General features: G+C 36.7%; 1 protein-coding gene across 1 annotated transcript in view; it reads left to right on the top strand.

Moving 5' to 3' along the window:
- EPC2 (enhancer of polycomb homolog 2) overlaps positions 1–25054 on the top strand; it is a 108594-nt gene that overhangs the window by 42837 nt on the left and 40703 nt on the right. The window contains exon 3 of the mRNA XM_060016839.1: positions 24442–24587. Within this exon, the coding sequence (XP_059872822.1) occupies positions 24442–24587 (146 nt within the window). The remainder of the gene's footprint in view (positions 1–24441; positions 24588–25054) is intronic.

The following is a 25054-nucleotide window of genomic DNA, read 5'->3' as shown; positions in this document are numbered from 1 at the left end:
AGTTTGTATGCACTGATTTATAGAAATGTTAAACGTGAAAGAATAAAATCCCTCTATGCTTACATCTCAACTTCAAGATCATTTGGAGTGTGAGTTGCATTTGGAACATTTGATAGTTATGTAGTACAGGATTTTCTATAGCACTTACACTTTATCATACAGCTAAAAGGTGGTAGATTACCATACCCAAATAAAAATTTATTTTTCAAGGCCTAGTGGCAATTATGCTGATTAGGGGCAAGTCTTCTAAAATTTTTAGAATTAGATCCTACACTTCTACCTTCATGTAGTTTTTATGGAATTCTAATTCTGCCTCCTTCGATCCTCTTATTTTTGTCCCCATCGTTACTATTTAAATGATCACCATCTTTTGCCTTAAAACTGTTTCACTGATCTCCTGACTGTTCTGTTTACTATCCACCATCTCCTATCTTTACCCTCTTCTAACCTATCTTCTCCACAGGTCCACTGGCACCAGAGTGGTCTTCTGATCAAATCATGATGTGGCTTAAAATCCTACTGTTGTTCTTTATTCTACAATAGGAATTTTCAGCTAATTTTGCAGACAGAATGCTGGTGTCTTGGTATCTTGTCTGGCTGTGTTTAAAAAAAACAACCTTTAGTAGTTTGTTAAAATAGAGATTCTAGGGCTGTGTCAGGCCTCCCTGTATGAGAATCTCTGGTATGCAGCCTGGTAATAAGTTTTTTTAAAAAGTTCTCCAGGTGATTCTGAAACGTCTCCAGATTCAAGGCTGGCTGTAAGATCTACTATTTTTCATCGATTCTAAGATGTGCCTTTGTCATATTTGAAATGAGATTACATCTTAAATTGCTTTTCTCGTGGATTAAAATCTGGTTTGTCTAAAGAGAATTTCTACTTGTTTTTGCCAGGTATCTGGGGACCAACCTGAGACCACCTTAAAGTCTTTACTTGTTTGTTTTGTTTTATTTGTTTGTTTTTGGACCACACTGGTAGCTTTAGTTTTATTTGTTTGTTTTTTTAGACCACACACGTAGGCTGTAGACCTGCTTGGAATTCAGTTCTCAGCGAGAGGTTTTTTCTCCCCTCCTTCCACCTAAGGGCAAGTTGAGAAATATAGTTTCATGCTGTTCCTTTCTACATGGCTGGTTTATTTCTTTATCTTACGCTGAGGCTGTTGCCCTTTGGTAGTATAGCTTTATGCAGGAGTATTCTATTAAATTTATTGATAGACCCCAATATAAAGCTTTTTTTTTTCTTTCTTGCAGTACGTAAAGTAATGGTGCATCTTATATAGATTTGACAAAATTTAGTAATAGCCAGATTCTCTAATTCGAATACAAGGCCCTTTGTGATTTGTTACCTGCTACCCCTTTAACCTCATTTCCTGTTGCTCTTTCCCTCACTGTTTGCATCATAGGGAATAACTTAAAATTATCCACATTTGCCTTGTTGTTTCACATTTCACATTTCCTTGCATATGCTATTCAAGTCTTCTTTCCCTTTCTGTAGCTCATTTAAGACCTAACTCCCTTTTGAAGCTTACCCTGATTTCTCATTCTACCTCTCTTTGCTTATCTTAGTACCTTGTACATACCTCTAACAGAGGACTCAGCATACTTGATTGCATTGTTTGTAGCCATTCTTTCTCTCCTTTTAGACTGTGAGCTCCTTGAGGGCAGGGACTATGTTTTATTTTCCCTTTGTATCTTTAGTGTTAAATGCATGGCTTATAGATGCTCAATAAATGGCATGTTTGTTGACTGGTTCAATTGTTTTTAAATGGCTTAAAAGCCCTTAGGTGTCAAAAGCATTTTCCAGAGACTTTTCCCCTAAGGATTCAAGAGAAATACACTTGCAAAAATTGTGTGATTTGTTTCCACTATGTCTTTGACTTTGAGTCCCTTTAGCATGTTGAATTTTCCTTGTCTTTGTATCAGGAATGAGATAGCTGTTCTTAATATGAATTTTAAGGATTTTTTAAGCCAACGTATCCCCTCCCCCCTTTTTTTGTATTTTAATAACAATGTAGCTGGACAATAGGACCATTTGTAAAAGCCATTGTAGGAAACTGGAACCAGAAACTGGATGTAACCCATCTGGGTGGGGCCCATTAGATACAATAAACATTAATCTGTGTTGTTTTTTTCATTTCATTTTATTCTATTGTTGTAATAAATGGAATAAAAATAATAGAAAATTATTTTAACTTTCATTTTTTCTCTTTTAGTCTGTCAGCATATATATATTTTATATACTATACTAAATTGTACTACACATACAGTTTTTTTCCTGCCTTTTCTACATATATTTTAAGTTCCTCAGGTTTTTGTAGTCTCCTGTTGTCATTTTCAATGTGTATATAATTTTCTATCAAATTTATATTCCATTATTTGCTTACCTCTATGCCTATTATTGACCTTAAGTTTATCTGTACTAAAATTTAAACTCGTTATTGTTGACTCTTTTTTTCAAGGAAGGCTTGATATAACTTCTTTCTAAGCCCTTGAATACAAGGAATTTCAGAAAATATTGCTCTGGATTTTTCTTTTTCTTTTAATGATAGATTTGAAAGAATCACCTCCCATTTCCCTGGCTAGAAAAGCATAGTTGCCACAGTAGGGCGGCTTAGCTCAGGCCCATCACATTGCTTGCCTGGGCTCTGGCAGACACCTTTGTATTGGTCTGCCAAAGTATTGTATTGTATTGCTCTGCTCTTGTCTTTGTACCTTCCAGTCATCCACACTGCCACTGTTGTGATTGGTACCCATTTAGAATTTTTCAAAGACTCACTGTTGCCTGTGGGATAAAATTTTAACATATTTGTATGGTGTTTAAGGCCCTCCTTTGTGCCTGTCCAGTCACAATTTGCTGTGTATTCTTCCACCATGACATCAGCCTCATTGAAATGAGCTGTTGGAGGTCTGTTTCCTCCACTAGACTGTAAGTTCCTCAGGAACAGAAGCTGCATCTCATTCTCCATACATTCCTACACTACAGTCTCAGTACACCGCACCCCACCCCCCATTCCTCTAACCCTTCACACTTCCAGATACAATAATAATGAGCTCCTTTTAGATCTCTGACTTATCTCTTATTTTTTCATGCCTCCAGGGCTTTACATAGCCCTTTACTTCTCTTCTCCTCTTTTTAAAATACCACTTGTTCTTCAAGGCTCATCTCCAGGACTACCTTTAGGAGCCTTTTCCTGACCCCTCTAAGCAGGGTTCTTGGCACTGTTTACCTCAAGCCCTCCTGTGTTGTGTGCATCGACCACCTGCAGTTGTGATTGTTTGCCCTCTGTTGCTTCACTAGTTCATAAGGCTCATTGAAAGGAGGGACTTCTTTTTTCCCTTTTAATTTTACTGCTTACTGTAGTACCTAGCATATGATTAGGTATGCAGTTAAATATTTGCCAAATAAATAAATCAGTGAATGAATGGTGAAGATATAAGCGTACACATCATGACTTTTTTGAGACATTGATCTCGTAGGACTCAAAATTATATACAGAATAAAATACAAGAATAAAATTATTGGTGTGTACAGTGAAATTGAGAGACCTGCTCTGTGGATCAGGTTAAAAATTGAGCTCACTTATTCACCAACAGTGTCATTTTAGGACAAAAATTATCTGCCAAGAAGGAGTTAGGAGTGGAATGACTCCAGTCTTGGTGTGGATGTGAGATAAACCTGCCTGTTCTTTCCTGTCCCTTTTGGTACCAGTTCGCCATAGTAACCCATATTGGTATTCTGGGGAACTTATTTAATCACAACACATTGTGGTATTCTGACCAGGTCGAAAGCATCTTGGTGACCTATAGTCATTGATGACCCAAGATACTCAAACTGTTCCTCATTTAAGCTAATTCTACACATTGGTCAGTTGTGTGACATACAGAAAATGCTACTTCTGTTTTACTTACTGTTATAACAAATTTACTTTGGGTACCTCAACCCAGATGTTAAAATTCTTTCATTCCTTTTGGAGTTTAAGAACTTCATTAAATTCAAGATCCAAACCTTTTTTTTTTTTTTAAGGAAATGACTGTTTACATAGCAATAAATTCTTTATTTTGACCTCCCATTACCCCTTTTACTTAATATCATATTTTACAGTATCTCAGAATTTTAGAAAGTGAAGGAACTTAAGATATTGTTTCATAAGTATTCTGTAGTTAATTTATGTCCAGTTTTGAACTCAATTAAATGCTTCTTTGAAACAGGACTCCTTTGCTTGTTTTGAAATGAAGGTTCACTTCCCCTTCTCAGTGCATTACTCCTACACACACAAATCAGTAGAATGTCTCACCTGTTTCTTGGCTGAAAGAGTTCAGGAGAAGGAATTGGTGGGGTAGCACCCCTTGTTATCTGTCAGGCAGGGAGAGGAACCCACTCAAAGGAAACTGAATTCTGCTGTTTGTGTCTGCAGCCAACATCTTAAGCCCTGGGAAGGTGCCTGTCCATGCGTGTACACTGCTGTACACCTCAGTACACTTGAAACTGACTCCTCAGTTCAGTGAAGCTGACCGTTGTCAAGTCTACAATTGGAAAAGAAGAAAAATTCTGCTTATTTAGTGTAAGGTGGATGTATGTATTCTACTAGGTTTTCAGCAAGAGTGAGACAGATGCTGATCTAACATCCAACTTTAATTTCATTATCCTTGGAATGTTTTTTGCTGTTCTCCCTATTAAACAAAAATGATGATAACTGACCTTTTGCTTTGGCAGGGCAAATATGTTTTGATTGGAAGGAGTTGGAGAAGATACCAAATGAAGAGCATTGTTTTGTTTATACAGTAAAACTTTTTGGTGGAAAGGATGCATTCTAGGAACATCATTTCTTGTAAAAATGTCACTGGATATCTATTAAGAAATCAAATTGAGCAGAAATAACATCACACATTTAAATAAATACCAGAAAAGCCAGGCCACAAGTATAGGAGTGGATTGTATCAGATTTGTGGATAACACATTCCAGGTGAAGCTAGATTCCAGGTTGAGGTGGTTAGAGGAGTGATATCAGGGGCAGTGAGCAAGGTCAGGCCCTGAGGGCAACCTGCATTCAGGTTAGCTGGCTTTAAGGGTCTTCCTCTCTTCTCAAGATTGTGCTGAGCCTCCTATCCTTGGATAAAGCTGTGAGTGTGGGCAGTAGTGCTAAAATGGTAGAGCAGTATCTGGGTAACTACTAATCCAGGAAAGGATGAGGAGCCCTAAAACAGAAAATTACATATTAAGTCATTCCAGGTATTTGGGAAAACGAAATAATCATTTGACAGTCTGGGATAGAGAAGTGAAAGAGAAGTCTGAGTACAAGGAGCATGCCCCTTGGGCCTATATGCATTTACTTACGTCCACTATTTTTAAAAAATTACCAAGGGCATTTTTCACAGAACTAGAACAATACTTTTAAAATGTGTGTGGAAACAGAAAAGACCCTGAATAGCCAAAACAATCTTGAGAAAGAAGAACAGAGCCAGAGGAATCATGCTCCCTGACTTCAGACTATACTACAAAGCTACAGTAATCAAAACAGTATGGTACTGGCACAAAAACAGACACGTAGATCAATGAAACAGGATAGAGAGCCCAGAAATAAACCCACTTGCTTATGGTCAATTAATCTACAACAAAAGAGGCAACAATATACAATAGAGAAAAGACAATCTCTTCAATAAGTGGTGTTTGGAAAACTGGACAGCTACTTGTAAAAGAATGAAATTAGAACATTCTCTAACACCATATGCAAAAATAAACTAAGAATGGATTAAATGTAAGACTGGATACTATAAAACTCCTAGAGGAAAAAATAGGCAGAACACTCTGACAAATTGCAGCCATATTTTTTTGGATGTGCCTCCTAAAGTAAAGGAAATAAAAGCAAAAATAAACAAATGGGACCTAATTAGACTTAAAAGCTTTTGTGCAAGAAAGGAAACTACTGACAAGATGAAAAGACAATGTACGGAATGGCAGAAAATATTTGCAAATGATATCAATAAGGGATTAATATCCAAATATATAAACAGCGCATACAACTCAACATCAAAAACACAACCTGATTTATAAATGGGTAGAAGGGGACTTCCCTGGTGGTCCAGTGGTTAAGACTCAGCACTCCAATGCAGGGGGCGCGTGTTCAGTCCCTGGCAGGGAAACTAAGATCCCACGTGCTGCCTGGCATGGCCAGAAAAACGAGGGGGGGCGGGCAGAACTGAATAGACATTTTTCCAAAGAGGACATGCAGATGGGCAACAGGCACATGAAAAGATGATCAGCATCACTAATCATCATGGAAATGCAAATCAAAACCACAATGAGGTGTCACCTCACACCTGTCAGAATGGCTGTCATCAAAAAGAAAAAAAATAACAAACGGTGGTGAGGATGTAGAGAAAAGGGAACCCTCATACACTGTTGGTGGGAATGTAAATTGGTGCAGCCACTGCAGAGAACAGTATGGAGGTTTCTTAAAAAGCTAAAAATAGAACTACCATACGACCCAGCAGTACCAATCCTGGGTGTATATCTGAAAAAAACAAGAACACTAATTTGAAAAGATACATGCACCTCAATGTTCATAGCAGCATTATTTACAGTTGCCAAGATACGGAAGCAACCTAAGTGTCCATAAACAGATGAATGGATAAAGAAGATGTGGTATATATACACAATGAAATCCTGCTCCCAAGCATGCTCCCAAGACCTTGTAATTAAGGGAGCCAGAATTTGAACCAGGCAGTCAGATTCCAGAATCCATGTTTTTTTCTTCTTCTAGTTTTATTGAGATATAGCTGACATACAGGACTGTGTAAGTTTAAGGTGTACAGCATAATGATTTGCCTTACACATATTTTGAAATGATTACCAGAATAAATTTAGTTAACATCCTTCACTTCATATACAGAAAAAGAAAAAAGAATAAAAATATTTTTCCCCCTGTGATGTGAACTCTTAGGATTTACTCTCTTAACAGCTTTCATATGTAACATAGAGCCATGTTAACTATAGTCATCATGTTGTACATTACATCCCCAGAACTTACTTATCTCATAACTGGAAGCTTGTACCTTTTGACCACCTTCATCCAGTTATCCCTCCCCCAGCCTCCCACCTCTGGTAATCACAAGTCTGATCTCTCTTTCTATGAGTTTGGGATGGGGGGTTGGAAATTTTTTTTTTTTTATATCTACTTCTAAGTGAGATCATACAGTATTTGCTACCTTTCTCTGTCTGACTCAGTTCACTTAGCATAATGCCCTCAAGGTCCATCCATAATGCCCGTAAATGGGCAGGATTTCCTGCTTTTTAATGGCTGAATAACATTCCATTGTACCACAACTTTAGTTTGTTGATGGGCACTTAGGTTGTTTCTATGTCTTGGCTATTGTAAATAAGGCTGATGCAGACATGGGGGTGCATATATCTCTTCAACACAGTGTTTTCATTTCCTTTGGCTTATTCCCAGAAGTGGGGTGGCTGAATCATATTGTAGTTCTATTTTTAACTTTTTGAGGAACCTCCATACTGTTTTCCATAGTGGTTGTATCAATTTGCATTCCTACTGACAGTGCACAAAGGGTTCCCTTTTCTCCACATACTTACCAGCATTTGTTATCTCTTGTCTTTCTGGTGCTGGTCATTCTAACAGGCATGCGGTAATATCTTGTGATTGTGATTTGCGTTTCCCTAATAATTAGTGAGGCCAAGCATCTTTCCATGTACCTGTTAGCCATTCATGTATCTTCGTTGGACAAATGCCTGTTCAGGTCCTTTACATAGTTTTAAGTGGATTAATAGGGTTTTTTTTAAACATTTTTAGATTTACAAAAGATTGAGCAGATAGTACAGCAAATTCCCATATACTACCTCCTACACACACACACACACACACACACACACACACACACACACACACAAAATTTCCACAATTATTATCTTGCATTAGTGTGGTACATTTGTTACAGTTAATGTAGTCAGTACCTTATTAACTAAAATCCATTCTCTTTGGTGTTTGTGTTGTACAGTTTTATGGATTTTTAAAAATCCATGTCATAGATCCACCATTACATTACCTTATAGAATAGTTGAATTACGATAAAAACTCCCTGTATTTTCACCTATTCATTCCTTCAAATCCCTGGCAACCACTGATCTTTTTGCTCTCTCTGTAGTTTTGCCTTTTCCAAAATGTAATATAGGTGAAATTATACAGTACATAGGCTTTTCAGACTAGCTTCCTTAACTTATCAGTTTGCATTTAAGATTCTTCTAATTTTTTTTGGCTTGATAGTTTTTTTTTTTAATCATTGAATAATATTCCATTGTATGGATAATTCAGAGTTTGTTTATTCATTTACCTATTGAAGGACACCTTGGTTGCTTCCAATTTTTGGCAGCTATGAAAAATGTACTCTAAGTAATAGCATGTTTTTATGTGGACGTAAGTTTTTAATCTCTTTTGGGTAAATACCTAGGAGTGCAATTGTTGGTTTGTACAGTAAGGCAGTGTTTAGCTTTGTAAGAAACTGCCAAACTGACTTCCAAAGTGGCTATTCCATTTTGCACATCTACCAGCAGTGAACGAGAGCTCATGTTGCTCTGTATCCTCATCAACTTTTGGTATTGTCAATTTTAGAATTTTAGCTATTCTAATAGGTATGTAATGGTATCTCATTATTTTGACTTGTAATTCCCTAATAACCTAGGATGTTGAGTACCTTTTTGTATCATTATTTGCAGCTTGTATATCTTCCTTGGTGAGGTGTCTGTTGGATCTTTTACCCATTTTTTAATTGGGATCTTTGTTTTCTTACTGTTGAATTTTAAGTGTTCTGTGTATATTTTGGAGTCCTTTATCAGATATGAGTTTTTTAAATATTTTCTCCCAGTCTGTGGTTTTCTTTTCATTCTTTTAATAGTGTCCTTCATAGAGGAGAAGTTCTTAATTTTAAAGAGGTCTAACTTAATTTTTTTCTTTCATGGATCTTGCTTTTGGTGGTATTTCTGAAATTTCATCACCAAACATAAGAGCATCTAGATTTTCTCCTATGTTACTTTCTAGTAGATTTATAGGTCTGTTTTACATTTAGGTCTGTGATTCATTTTGAGTTAATTTTTGTGAAGGGTGTAAGGTCTGTGCCTAGATTCATCTTTTTTAATATGGATGTCCAGTTGTCCCAGCACTGTTTGTTGAAAAGACTATTCTTTTTCCATTGAATTTGTCTTTGCTCCTTTGTCAAAGATCAGTTGAGTGTATTTGTATGGGGCTATTTCTGGACCCTCTGTTCTCTTCCACTGATCTTTTTGTCTATTTTTTGGTCAATAGCACACTGTCTGAATTACTGTAGCTTCATAGTAAGTCTTGAAGTCAGTCCTCTAACTTCATTCTTCTTCAGTATTCTGTTGACTATTCTGGATTTTTTTGATTCTTCATATAAACTTGAGAATCACTTTGTCAGTACTGATTGATACACAAAATGACTTGCTGGGATTTCGATTGAGATTGCATTGAATCTTTAGATCAAGTTGGGAAAAGCTGATGTGTTAACCAAATTGAGTCTTCCTACCCATAAACATGACTGTCTTTCCATTTATTTAATTCTTTGATATGTTTCACCAGAGTTTTGTTGTTTTCCTCATATAGAACTTTTACGTATTTTGTTAGATTTGTACCTTAATGTTTCATTTTTTTGGATGCTAATGTAAATGGTTTTGTGTTTTTAGTTTCAAATTCCACTTTCTCATTGCAGTATATAGGAAAGTGTTTGACTTTTGTATATTAACCTTGTATTCTGCAACCTTGCTATAATCACTTAGTTCCAGGAGTTTTGGGTCAGTTCTTTAATAGAATGTATATACATATGTACATAGACAAGCTTATCATCTGTGAACAAAGACAGTTTAATTTCTCCCTTCCCAGTCTTTATAGCTTTCGTTTCCTTTTTTTTTTTTGTCTTACTGCATTAGCTGGGACTTCTGGTACAACGTTGAAAAGCAGTGGTTAGAGGGGACATCCTTGCATTGTTTCTGATATTGGTAGGAAAGCTCTTAGTTTCACACCACTAAGTATGATGTTTGCTGTAAGTTTTTTGTAGATGTTCTTTATCAAGTTGAGGAAATTTCCCTCTATTCCTAGTTTGCTGTCAGTTTTTATCATGAATGGATGTTGGATTTTGTTAAATGCTTTTTCTGCACTATTTCTGCATCAGTAATCTAATCTTCCACCTGTGGGAACTGTAAAAGGAAGAGCAAATTAAATCCAAAGTAAACAGAAGAAAAGAAATAGGATAAGAAATAGAGCAGAAATCTACTGATACCAATAGAGTTTTGGTTTTTGGTTTGACCAGAAACCAAAATAGAGCAGAAATAATTATATCTATTGATATAATTTTGATTTTTTTCTTTGTTGATGTGGTGGATTACATTCATTGATTTTTTTTTTCCCCCAGCTTTGCAGGGAAAAAAGGTATTTATCACAGGTACTGTGATAAATCTCACTTGGTCATGGAGTATAACTCTTTTTATACATTTTTAGATTCTATTTTATTGAGGATTTTTGCTTCTATGTTCGTGAGAGATATTGGTCTGTAGTTTTCTTGTAATGTCTTTATCTGATTTTGGTATTAGGGTAATGCTGGCCTCATAGAATGAGTTAGGAAGAATTCCCTCTGCTTCTATCTTCTGAAAGACATTGTAGAGTATTGATACAATTTCTTCCTTAAATGTTAGGTAAAATTCACCAGTGAGCCCATCTGTGCCTGGTACTTTCAGTTTTGGAAGATTATTAATTATTGATTCAATTTCTTTAATAGAGACAGGCCTATTCAGATTGTATATTTTTTCTTGTGTGAGTTTTGGCAGATTGTGTCTTTCAAGGAATTAGTCCATTTCATAAAGGCTATCAAATTGTGGGCATAGAATTGTTCACAGTATTCTTTGACCATCCTTTTAATGTCCATGGATTCGGTAGTGATGCTCCCTATTTTTAAATTTCTGATATTAGTAATTATGTTCTGTCTCGTTTTTTCTGAGTTAGCTTGGCTAGAGCCTTATTGATTTTACTGATCTTTTCCAAAAACCAGTTTTTGGTTTTGTTGATATTTTTCTATATTGATTTCACTGATTTTTGCTCTATTTCTTACTCTATTTCTTTTCTTCTGCTTACTTTGGATTTAATTTGCTCTTTCTTTTCCAGTTCCCACAGGTGGAAGATTAGATTATTGATTTTAGATCTTTCTTCTTTTCTAATATATGCATTCAATGCTTAAATTTTCTTCTAAGCACTGCTTTTTTACATCCCACAAATTTTGATGAGTTACATTTTCATTTAGTTAAAAGTATTTTAAAATTTCTCTTGATATTTCATCTTTGACCATATTTATAAGTGTATTGTTTAATATCTAAGTATTTTGGGATTTTCCAGCTATGCTTCTCTTATTGATTGCTAGTTTAATTCCATTGTGATGTGAGAGCAGATATTGTATGATTTTTATTCTTTTAAATTTATTAAGGTGTTTTTTTATGTCCCAGGATGTGGTGTCTTGGTCTGTGAGCTTGAAAAGAATGTGTAATCTGTGTTGTTGGATGATGTGGTCTATGGATGTCTATTATATCCATAATATGATTGATAGTGGTGTTGAGTTCAGCAATGTCCTTACTTCCACGTTATTTTTGTTTTTTTGTTTTTTTTTGCGGTGCGCGGGCCTCTCACTGTTGTGGCCTCTCCCGTTGCGGAGCACAGGCTCCGGACACGCAGGCTCAGCGGCCATGGCTCACAGGCCTAGCCGCTCCACGGCATGTGGGATCTTCCCGGACTGGGGCACGAACCCGTGTCCCCTGCATCGGCAGGCGAACTCTCAACCACTGCGCCACCAGGGAAGCCCAAGTGTGTGTTTCTTAAAAACACATTCTTTTACATAACCAAAGCACAGTTATCAAAATCAGTAATTGCCGCTGCAGTTACCTAATCTGTTCACCTCATTTGTATTTTAATAATTGCCCCATTAATATTCTTAATAGTGAAGGAAAACTTCAGATGATATGTTGCATCCAGCCATCACATGATGGCTTTGGGCTATTCCTAAATCTTTTTGTGCATCATGCCACTGACATTTTTGAGTACAGGCCATTTATTTTGTACAGTGTTCCTCAATTTGGGTTTGCCTGTTTTCCTGGGATTTGATTCAGGTTAAAATGGGTGTTTTTGTTCTGTTTTTTAAATATTTATTTGGCTGCTCTAGGATCTTTGGTGCAGCGTGCGGTATCTTCATTGCGGTGTGCGGGATCTTTAGTTGCGGCATGTGGCCTCTTAGTTGCAGCATGCGAGATCCCTGACCAGGGATCGAACCCAGGCCCCCTGCGTAGGGAGCTCAGAGTCTTAACTGCTGGACCACCAGGGAAGTCCCTAAAATGGGGTTTCTGTTGTTGTTTTGTTGTGGTAAAAAACACATAACAAATTTTCTCTATTAACACTTTTTAAGTATACATTACAGTATTGTTAACTATGTACACATCATTGTACAACAGATCTCTAGAATTTATTTTAATTTATTTATTTTATTTATTCATTTTTGGCTGTGTTGGGTCTTTGTTGCTGCGTGCGGGCTTTCTCTAGTTGCAGCGAGCGGGGGCTACTCTTTGTTGCAGTGCGCAGGCTTCTCATTGCGGTGGCTTCTCTTGTTGCGAAGCACTGGCTCTAGGCATGCGGGCTTCAGCAGTTGTGGCATGCAGGCTCAGTAGTTGTGGCTCACGGGCTCCAGAATGCAGGCTCAGTAGTTGTGGCACATGGGTTTAGTTGCTCCATGGCATGTGGGATCTTCCTGGACCAGGGCTCGAACCCGTGAGCCCTGCATTGGGGGGCGGATTCCTAACCACTGCACCACCAGGGAAGTTCTAGAATTTTTTATTTTGTATAACTGAAACTAAACAATTCCCTGTTAACACCCTCCCCACAGTACCTGACAACCACCGTTCTACTTTTTGTATCTGTGAATTTGTCTACTTTAAGTGGAATCCTGTGGTATTTGTCTTTTTGTGACTGGCTTATTTCACTTAGCATAATGTCCTTGAAGTTCATCTATGTTGTAGCATATGACAAGATTTCCTTCTTTTTTAAGGTTGAATGATATTCCATTGTATGTATATACCACATTTAGTTTATCCATTCATCTGTTGATGGACATTTTGGTTGCTTCCATATCTTGGCAGTTGTAAATAACATTGCAGTGAACATGGGTGTTCACATATCTCTTTGAGATCCTATTTTCAGTTCTTTTGGATATATGCACAAAAGTGTGATTGCTGGATCACATGATAATTCTACTTTTAATATTTGAGGAAACTTCATATTTTTTCCACAGTGGCAGCACCTATTTTATCATCCTACCAACAATGCACGGGGTTCCAATTTCTCCACTTTCACCCCAAGTGTAATTTTATGTGTTGTGTTTTATTTTAGAAGTGGCCATCCTAATGAGGGTGAGATGACATCTCATTGTAGCCTTGTGTTTCCCTAATGTTTAGTGATGTTTAGCATCTTTTCATATGCTTGTTGGCTATTTGTATATCTTCTTTGGCAAATTGTCTATTCATATCCTTTAAATCGGTTATGTGGTATTTTGTTCTTGAGTTGTAGGAGTTCTTTATATATTCTTACATAAAGATATATGTTATACCCTTATCAGATATATGTTTTGTAAATATTTTCTTCCACTCCATATTTTCACTCTTTAGATTGTTTCCTTTGCCGTGCAGAAGTTTTTAAGTTTGATGCAGTCCCATTTGTCTATTTTTGCTTTTGTAGCTTGTGCTATTGTTGTCATATTCAAGTAATCATAGGCAAATCCAGTGTCACGAAGTTTTCTGCCTTTGTTTTCTTCTAGGAGTTTCAAGTTGGTATTTGTATATGATGTAAGATAAGTGTCCATCTTCATATTTTGCATGTGGATTTCCAGTTTTCCCAACACCATTTGTTGAAGAGACTATCCTTTCTCCATTGTTTAGCCTTGGCACCCTTTTTGATCATTTGGTCATATACATAATGGTTTATTTCTTTGCTGTCTGTTCCATTGGTCTGTATGTCTGTCTTTATGGCAGCCACACCGATTTGATTATTGTGTCATTGCAGTATGTTTTGAAGTCTAAAATGTGTATTTTAAAATGAACTATATCTACCAGGGCTGATTTTTTTTTTTTTTTTTTCCGTAGGGCTGGTTTTTGAAAAGAATATTTGGTGAAATCTTCTTTAGTTAAAGAGTCTCTTTTTGTAAAGGAAATTATTCATTGCTAATTCATGTTTTATATGTTTGGATTTTTTCAGATCTATTAAGATTTCTATTTTAAATCTTTCTGATATCTTCTGTATACTGAGTTTACTTCCTTGTCCATTTAATACTTTGCTAACATTAAAACAAGTCTATTTATAAGAATACTGCTGTTTAGGGCTTCCCTGGTGGTGCAGTGGTTGAGAGTCCGCCTCCCGATGCAGGGGACACGGGTTCGTGCCCTGGTCCAGGAAGATCCCACATGCCGCGGAGCAGCTAGGCCCGTGAGCCATGGCTGCTGAGCCTGCACGTCCAGAGCTTGTGCTCCGCGACGGGAGAGGTCACAACAGTGAGAGGCCCAAGTACTGCAAAAAAAAAAAAAAAAGAATACTGCTGTTTAATTTCTCAAGTTCCTGACCATTTAGTGGGCTAGAAAGATACGTTCTCTTTCTGTGACTTATTTATTAATTATTTTACACTATAGATATTAATAGAATGTGTGTTCTTACTGATATAAAATATATAATTGTAGAATTAGTTTGTACTAATTAAGCCAAGATACTGCATGAACCCAGATGTCTGAGTGAGGCTTTTTGTCCTCCTACTGTACTTGTTGAAAGATTGGTTGAGAGTGAATAAGATAAGAGGTTTGAACAGAAGAATCTGGGGATCACAGTACATAGGGATCACAGACCCAGAATATTTTCTTAAAACACAAAATCATTTTTAGAGTCGCAAAGTAACATGATTTTAATTTATCTTTAAATAGATAATGCATTTAGAATATTCCAAAATAAAAATATACAAAAACAACTTCATCCCTGTCTACCCTCTACTCCAGTCATCCTCCCCTTATAAGTAACCACTTGTATTAGTCTATCTATTCTTTTAGGGTTTTGTTACACAAATTGAAGTACATAGGAAATGATATTCTTATACCCCTTCTTACAGAAAAATTAGCACACTATATGTACTTTTTAGCATATTTTGTGTGTGTGTGCGTGTGTGTGTAAGAGTATAGTCTAGAAATTGTCCTGTATCAGCGTGTAGAGTGTGTCCTCATGCCTTTTTACTGCTGCATAAGTAGTCCTTTGTGTTTGGGATGTGCCAGTTTATTATCCATTTTCCTATGGAAGGAAACTTGGATTGTTTCCAGTCTTTTGTTATTACAAATAGTGCTTCAGTGAATAATTTTGAATATAAAGAATTTCATAAGGGTCCGATTATATCTTTTTCTTACAGAAGTTATCAAATTGCCCTCTTTAAGGATTATACCAGTTTGTATGTCCACTAGCAAAGTATGAGAGAGCTTGTTTCCCCATATCCTGGTCAAAAGATTGCTTTTGAATTTTTTGATTTTTGCCAGTTGGTAGGTAAGAGATAATACACCTCAGTGTATCAGTAGTAATTTTTTTAAAATAAACTTTTGATTTTGGAAAAATTTTAGATTTACAGGAAAGTTGTGATGGTAGTACAGAGTGTTCCTGTATACCTCTCATCCAGTTTCAGTTTCCTCTAATATTGTCATCATGCATTACTGTGGCACATGTGTTGAATCTAAGAAATCATACTGGTACATTATTATCATTACCTGAAACCCAGATTTTACTCTGATTTCTCAGTATAGTTTTAATTTGGATTTCTTATGAATGAGGTTGAGGGTCTTTTCATGTGATTAGAATCCATTAGCATTTTTATGTCCTGAACAGTTACTTGCCCAGTTGTCTATTGAGTTGTTAGAAAACACGGGAGGAAGAATCTGAAGGAGGAGAAAAGAGAAGACTAATAAGAAAAAGCATAATTTGAGGGAGAATAAAGGGATCATTATCTTTATACACCTTTTTTTTTTTTAAATCAGTATCACACCCCCTGGGTCCTATCTAATATCATTAGGCTCTTTCCCCTCTCTAACTATGAAAATCTCTACCCGAAAATTCAGAGTATCCACTTACCCATTCTCATGGTCTGTGATTCCCATAGTTGTAGTCATTGCTACTGATTTTGACCAGTAATACTTTTTTTTTAATATAAAAAGTGAATTCTTCAAAGTGAGAGAGGAATGTAGTTTGTTGGCTAGTCAGCAGAAAGACTACGAGAATAATCCTGATTATAGTATAAACCTGGAACTCCTTACAGAATAAATTAGTTGGTAGACAGCCTTGGATCACTATATAATCTTGTAAAAAGTGGCCTTGAACTCTTCTGCACTTCACTTTCTTTTTCTATACATTGGGAGGAAAGTGTAAGTAAGGTCTCTAGTCAAGTCTTAAAACAATAGGAAATCTTGGGGAATCAAAGTCAAGAATTCTGACTTTATCAAGATTCATATGATCTCTTGGTACAACATTTAGAATAGCTAGATTTGGAGGTTATCAGAACCTTGGAGAGCTCCAAGCAGAGGAGGAGATGGTGCTTGGGTTGCTTCTGAACTTTGAGATATACTAGTTCATCATTAAGTATCTTTGAAAGTTATTTGAAGCCTGAGGATCTTAACAATACAAGAATTTTTAAAATTCATTGTATTTCACATTAGGAATAAGTAAAGTTTATAATCTTTTAAGAGTGAAGACTTGGGTTTAGGTTAGAGGTCTTCAAAATGTTGTCCAGCATCACTTGGGAACTTGTTAGAAATACAAATTCACAAGGCACACTCCAGATCTACTGGGTCAGAAACTGGTCATCAAGCTCAGCAATCTGTTTGATTCAATCAGATGATTCTGGTGAATGCTTAAGTTTGAGAAACACTGTTTTAAAGGCTTTGATGCTACTTATGTCAAGGAGAGACTTATGAGCCTTTGTCAGATCCCTGGACTTCCTTAGAGTTAAGTATGTGGGATCTTAGGAAGATGTTTTATTCCAACTGCTTCCTAGTTCATAGGTCTACCTGGTCAGAGCCCACTTTATTGTACACTGGGTTCCATTTAACTGAGATTTAGATATGAAATAGCATTGCTGATGCTAGACTTGTAAAACTCTTCAACTCTACTTTTAATATATATATATATATATATATATATATATATATACACATTTTATATATGTGCATACAGCTTCCGTGGACATATGGTTTTGAATTTTTGTCCTACTATTTGAAGGTACATTGGAATCATATAGCCTCCTATCCAAACTCATTATTGATAATTTATGTCTTTTGTAGTTAAGCATATTCTCTGTCTTTTTTCCTGCTACCCTCTCTGTCTGGAATTACCTTTCACCACTTTCTCTATGCTTTATGGTGTTGTTATCTATCTTAATTTATCAGGGAGCCTGTTACACATGTTGTACATGTTGTATAGTCAGTGTTGTTACTGGGTTCAAAGGATTAATAAACATAATTTTGGAAAGTTGTATAAGAAAGGAAATGCAGAGCTGGAAGAAGAGGTAGACTAGAGAGTTTTTAAGTGAATGACACTCTTATAAGTGTTATTGTTAATACTTTCAAAGAAGAACCTTTACAAAACAAGGTGCACTAGTGCCTCCGTCTTATTTTGTTACTTGCATCAAAGGGATTGGGGGAAAAAAGAAAGAAAGGAAAAAAAAAGAAACAAAAAGGGATTGGATATTGGCAAATAGTGTCCAGAAGTAAGCATTTAAGAAATTTAAAGATGCATGAAAGTAGGAGCTTTGTATAATGTTGCTTCTTTTTATGTTAAAAAAATTATCATTGATGATTCATAGGTAAATGTTGGACATTTTCTAGATGTAAAATAACTTTAAGTGGGAAAGTCTTATTAGAGTTCGTTCTCATTTTAATTTTTATTGTTTGTGGGTTTTTTTGGTTCTTTTTTGTTTTGGTGTGCGGGCCTCTCACTATTGTGGTCTCCCGTTGCGGAGCACAGGCTCTGGACATGCAGGCTCAGTGGCCATGGCTCACAGGCCCAGCCGCTCCGTGGCATGTGGGATCTTCCCAGACCGGGGCACGAACCCGTGTCCCCTGCATCAGCAGGAGGATTCTCAACCACTGCGCCACCAGGGAAGCCCTATTGTTTGTTTTTAACAAATCCTTGAGTGCCTGGTGCACTGGGTTCGCAGTATCTTCTTTTACATGCATTGTAGTCAACTGGCATTTGTTTTATTTGTAAATTAATCTTTTTTATCTTTGGTTATTAAATGTATGTAATTTATTATCTTAATAATTTAAGTCCATGGCTGAACAAAAACAGTCTTTTAATTTATTTCCCGTTGACAGTCAAAGAACTTTTTATTACAGCTATTATGATTAGAAGGGTTTAGTTTAGCATCTGTGTGGTGTAGTGGGAGAAGCACTGAGCTCTGAGTCAAGACCCTGAAACCTGTGCTCAACTCACCAAAGTTCTTAACCTCAGTTTTCTGATCTGTAAGATAAGATGTTTCCAACTCTAGGTCATGTAACTTTTTATTATTTGTAAACTTTTTTGTTTTGTCTTGCTTTTTAATGTGACCCTGGCGTACTAGAAAAAGAAAAAAGGTAACAAGGAGATTTGAAAGAGAAAATTCAAAATGGATTCCAGGAATAAGAAAAAAAACTTTTTAAAAATGAAAATTATCCAGTTTACTTTATGACAGTGAGATTTTTACTGTATTAAATATTGTTGAGTAAACATTTTTTAGTTATGTAATTTTCCTCCACACCTGTTGTTTTTCCACCAACACAAGGAAAGGGAATTACATGATTAATTGAACATTGGGGTTTTGGTCTGCAACTATCCTTAGGAACTATTCCTTTTTTTTTTGGCTGCGGTGGGTCTTTATTGCTGCATGCAGGCTTTCTCTAGTTGCAGCAAGCGAGGGCTACTCTTCGTTGCGGTGCACGGATTTCTCATTACAGTGGCTTCTCTTGTTGTGGAGCACAGGCTCTGGGCACGCGGGCTTCAGTAGTTGCAGCATGTGGGCTCAGTAGTTGCGGCACATGGGCCCTAGAGCATGCAGGCTTCAGTAGTTTTGGTTCATGGGCTCAGTAGTTGTGGCTCACGGGATCTAGAGCACAGGCTCAGTAGTTGTGGCACACGGGGTTAGTTGCTCCGTGGCACATGGGATCTTCCTGGACCAGGGATCAAACCCGTGTCCCCTGCATTGGCAGGCAGATTCTTAACCACTGCACCACCAGGGAAGTCCCAGAACTATTACTTTTTAAGATTTTTACCCTCTGTTTACTAGAGAAGAGTAACTACTATATAATTTGGGTAAAGGTAATTGGAGTCTAGATCTCCCAGCATATTTTGTTTATTCTAGTTTTCCTCTTGACAGGTTGCATATAGATTTAAAAAATTTTTTTACAATCTTGAGTATTCCCATTCTTCCTTTCTGTTTTTAGAACCTAGCACATTATAGACCCTTAATGATATATGTTGATCTTCAGAGAAAATAAACTCATAAGGAAAGGAATCTGAAAGCATAGTAATAAATATTGTCTCCATTCTCATGGCCTTTAGTGTCTGCAGCCTTTTCTTTGATTCCTGTTCAGAAGACAAGCAACTTTAGGTAAAAAAATGTTCACTAATAAAAATGGAGTAATTTTGATAATAAAAAAACATTTAAAATCAGGAATTGCTGCTCTCTTGTTTATATCACTTTATCTACATGTGAAACTTTTAAATCTCAAGAGTATTGTTTATGGTTTGTTTCTGTTTCAAATTGAAGATAAAAATGTGTGTATGAGTGAATTTTTAGGTGAAAATTTTTTCTTTAACATGAAAGTAAACTTAATTGTTAGAGGTGTGGAAGAAGAAATATACAAGACAGATACTGACTCAGTGTAAGAAGCAGCTGTCAAACAATACATCTGTCTGCCCCTTCACTGGAATTATTCAAGGTGGATTGGGCAGCCCTTTTTTTTCTCCTTGTTAGTAACTTTGTGATTTTAAACAATTACTTTTTTCATAATAACTGTCTGTTGGGGTTTGTTTGGTTTTTGAACTAAGATGGTAGGGAGAAGAGTCTGCCTCTGTGGGCCCTGATCTTCCTTAGATGGAACTCCAGTTTCTCACTCTTGAGCACATAAAGCGATCTACTTAGCCACTTGACCACATTGGCCAGACCTTGAAGCGAAGCTCTCAGGAAGCTTTGTCTGCTGTGGAGGAGGAACTCCTTCAGAAATTTTCCTTCTTAATCATATTTGTTTTAAATTTTTTGACTGCCTTTGTTTAAATTTTCTTCTTAGGAGTCAGCTTTGCCCCTTGTGACTCAGGAACAGTGCATAGTGGGACTTGTACCTTTGCTAGGTATTGTGTGCTATTGATGAGCACAATTCTGTTTCTCATTAGGGTCTTGGTGCAGACCAGCTTATTATTAGATGCTTTGTAGACCACACAGATGACCCTGGTTTGCCCATTGTTTTACAAGATACCTATTACTCTATGCTGTGTAGAAGGAAGAAATGCAAAGCCTTCTGGTCTTCGGATTTGTAAACTGTTCTCCTGTACCTCTGCAAGTTGAAAGTGAGGATATGTACATAGGTGACCAGTGTATAGAGCTTCTTCAGTAAATCTTCATGTTAATGTTTTCTGAATAAACAAGCCCAAATATGGTTGGGTGCATTCCTAATCTTTTAGTCCAGACAGCTTTGTTGAGCTTGTTAGCAGTATACCCATGAGGTGTTTCCATCTCCTTCATGGTGAGTTTTCAGATTTCTCGATATATGAGGTACATGTTCCATGGATGTGTTTGTGAATATTCGTAATGTATTCTCTGGTCACTCTCTTTTTGATGGCAGAATGGCCTTTTTTCTCTTTATTTCCTAGAGCCATATTGCCTGGGACCTGGTAGGAAAGGAAGAACATGAGGGATATTGCCAGGCTTGTTTTAAAAGGGTTTACTCATTTGGAATGGAAATTGAATTGTTCTCATCAGTAGCACACAGTATCCATCAGGGGTGCAATTCCCTTCCAAAGAACTAGAATTCAGAAATATGTACCCAAGTTGACCTCTTTACTGCAAGTATCCAAAAGAAGCATGATATATAGCCATACTGCTCCTCTAAATCAGAGGACAGAAAAGATGTAAACTGGGATATGGTCATGTAATTCAAAGGATATATTATAATGCTTTGTTAAGACAAGCAAACAGTATTCTAAGCCCCACCTGAGCCAGGTGCTTGACAGACGTGGAGCTGAGTGGTACTGGGAGGATTGCTTTCCACACTTCCATCTCTGGACACAGCCCATGCCTTACAACACCTTGGCAGATATCTGACAATTCCCAGGCTCGGCTGCAGGCAGCTGCATTGCTGGACCAGTTCTGGAGTTGAATAGTTTTGGAACTAACCAGATGTAGGAGAGACTTGGGATGCACTGCGGGAGAAATAAATAAGTAATGATTTTTAAACACACACACACACACACAAAAACAATGTTCTAAGCCCAGTGACCACCAGGTATGTGTGTTTGGGAGGAAAATCTTGAGAGACGGAAAGTTCTTTTCCTATACAGGAGTGTTTACAAGTATAAGTCAATACTGTCATACTCCAAATGAGGAACTACAGACAGGGATTCATCTCTTCATCTACCATACCTAGCTTTCTACCTGATGTATTAAGTAAGCACTTAATAAATTGAATTAGTACTAAACCAGGATTTTGTATGTTTTACAAACATCTTTTGATTTACTCTGTAAATTGTTTCTGTGATACATGTAGGAGGTAGGTATTATTTCTAGACACTACTAAGTATATCCATATTTTTGGTAGCATAAGCAAGAAATGGTAGTAGGAAATTATAAAATCCTTCTTGTGCGTTCTAGAGATGGATGGTGGTGGTGATTGCACAGCATTGTGAGTGTACCTAATATCACTAAACTGTACACTTAAAAGTGGTTAAGATAATAAATTTTGTTACTTGTATTTTACCACATTAAAAAAATAAAACACTTTCTCTTGACACCCCCATCCAAAAAAAAGCCCTTTGAATGCAAATTGAATGTGAGTAGTAACATAGATGCTTATATAATTATGTAGTTGATTGCCTGTGAAATTTTTTTTTTTTTTTTTTTTTTTTTGTGGTACGCGGGCCTCTCACTGCTGTGGCCTCTCCCGTTGCGGAGTGCAGGCTCCGGACGCACAGCCTCAGGGGCCATGGCTCACGAGCCCAGCCGCTCCGCGACATATGGGATCCTCCTGGACCGGGGCACGAACCCTTGTCCCCTGCATCGGCAGGCGGACTCTCAACCACTGTGCCACCAGGGAAGCCCCTGTGAAATATTTTTATATACATTTCTCTCATTTATCAATTGGTAGATTTATAAACAATATCTCATTCATTACAAAAAGAGCTGTGACATGGGGAATCTGTATCATTTAGGATTTTATAAGAAAAATAATATCAGGACAGGTGATCTGGATAAAATTATTACTTTTGTCCTTAGTAATACACATTTGCTGTACAGACTACTCTGCACAAGTGTTTATGATACCAATTAGCTCAACAACAATCAATAAAAGGGAATGAGGTCAATACTACATGGAAGTTGTCCTGGTTCTTCTATGATTTTTCTTTGCCAGAGGGGGCTGGAATAGCAACAGAAGGATTAAAATCTTCAGTAGGGAGGAGCAAAGGCTTTTCCTTGACTGCTCAACATGGAAAGAGTCCTTTCAACTCTATATTAAAAAAATTAGGGCTTCCCTGGTGGCGCAGTGGTTGAGAGTCCGCCTGCCGATGCAGGGGACACGGGTTCGTGCCCCGGTCCGGGAAAATCCCACGTGCCGCGGAGCCTGCGCGTCCGGAGCCTGTGCTCCGCAATGGGAAAGGCCACAACAGTGACAGGCCCGCGTACCGCAAAAAAAAAAAAATTAAAAATGAGTGCCTGCACCTAAGATGCCTTTCCCAGAAAGGTGTACCCCCTAGCCTTGCACAGCTCTCATATAGAGGCAGGTTGCATTTCCTGCTGGAGCCCCAACGCGCCAAGTTCCCTTACAGTCTGTGTTCTCTCAGTATCCACAAGCCAGCAATTCCATTCTGTTATTTTTGTGCATTTTTAGTATCCCTTGAGGTAGTAGACGTGGCCATCTACTGTAACGTTTATGGTTTGCTTGGACTCTGATAACACAAAGTTACATAGATTTTACATAAGCCTGTTATTTTTGGTGTACAATTTTGCATATAGAGGATTTTTTTTTTGAGGAACTCATATATCATGTTATAGCAGGAATGTGTATACTTTTTATAGTACTAATGTAAATCAAATAAATTATAGTGGTCCATTCTAAATATTAGTGAGTACCTCATGCTGATTTTTGTCAGTTCATAAAAAGAAGCAGTTGACTTCAGGGGCCCAGAAGTAAATTTCTGGGCACATTCAGAATTCAACCTCTCAGAGCTAGGCAATCCTTAAAGAAGATTTCATTTTAAACAGCATATTTCTTGCTGTTAGCTCACATCCCTAAGAATATTCCAAGCAGTATCTCTTGATAACGTGACATATTGGTTGTTCTCTTTGTTAATGGATGATAAAGCCTGAGAGATAGCCAAGAGAAGAAACTGTACCCCAAAAAAGTGAAATTTTGAAAATTATACTTTCCTATCAATTTTTGCTTATCTTTCATCTTCCTCCTCCACCTTCCTCTATTTCCCTTTCCTCCCACCCTCTGCCTCTGGTAACCACAAGTCTGATCTCTTTCTATGAGTTTGGGTTGTTTTTTAGGTTCCACATAGAAGTGAGATCATACATTATTTGTCTCTCTCTGACTTATTTCATTTAGCATAACGCCCTCAGGTCCATCTATAATGTTGCAAATGTTAATTTTATTTATTTATTTTTAAAGAAAACTAGTCTGTCAGGCCAGCACCTCTTTTTTTTTGTTTGTTTAAATCTGTTTTATCTCCAGTGATTTGAAATGCCATTCCCATCATATATTTTATACTTGAGTTTATTTCTAGACTGTTAATTTAGTTCCATAGCTTCTCTTTATGCTCCCAACTACCATGTGAATAAATATCTTTTTTTATAATTGCTACTTTATATTTTAATATATATATTTGTGACCCTTTATTTTTAAAATAAAAAATTCTAGTTGCTGTTTTTACTGTTCTGTGAAACTTTAAATCATATGTGAATTAAAATTTATTTTTTCTTCAACGGAATGTCTAAAACCAATTTTTTGATGTCTGCTCGTGAACTCCTCTTTGGTCAATGCTTTATACTTTGGGAGTATCCTGTGGTTGAATATAGACTCTATATAACTCCATGATTTCTCCTGAGTTTGAAGAATTTTTTTTTCTTTTCTAGCCTTTAATCTAGACAACGAACAACCAGATTATGATATGGATTCAGAAGATGAGACCTTATTAAATAGACTTAACAGAAAGATGGAAATTAAGCCTTTGCAATTTGAAATTATGATTGACAGACTTGAAAAAGCCAGTTCTAATCAGGTACTGTACGTTGTAAAAATGTCTCTTGTATTAACAGTTAATCTAATTAGCAGCTTTATTTTGCATTTTCTTTAGACCTGAGTATATTACATGTTACTGTCTCTTGAATTTCTTTTCCTGAGGTCCTAGAATTTCTATTTACAATATTCCTTGACAGTTCAATATTCCTTAAGGAATACTTAAGCGTACTTTCTTTGAATAGGAGCATGAAGAGTACAATTCCGACTTTTTCTTATTTGGATATAAAACTAATACTAGTTACATTCTTATAATATCTTCTTGATCCTTTTCATGGAGCTGTCTTTCTGGTGCTTCAGTAACTTAACTGCTTGGCTGGTGTCTTAGGTAGACACCTCATACCAATTCAATTACTCAGATTTATATTAAGGTACTCTTATCATTTAAAATGTATTTTAGTTTTACTTATTTATATATTATTTAAAATTTTAAGTGAAGGAAAAATTATT

Source organism: Delphinus delphis, chromosome 7 (assembly GCF_949987515.2).
Source record: "Delphinus delphis chromosome 7, mDelDel1.2, whole genome shotgun sequence".
In the NCBI taxonomy this organism is placed as follows: domain Eukaryota; kingdom Metazoa; phylum Chordata; class Mammalia; order Artiodactyla; family Delphinidae; genus Delphinus; species Delphinus delphis.
The sequence above is the reverse complement of the archived record's forward strand: the minus strand, read 5'-3'. Positions and strand labels throughout refer to the sequence as shown.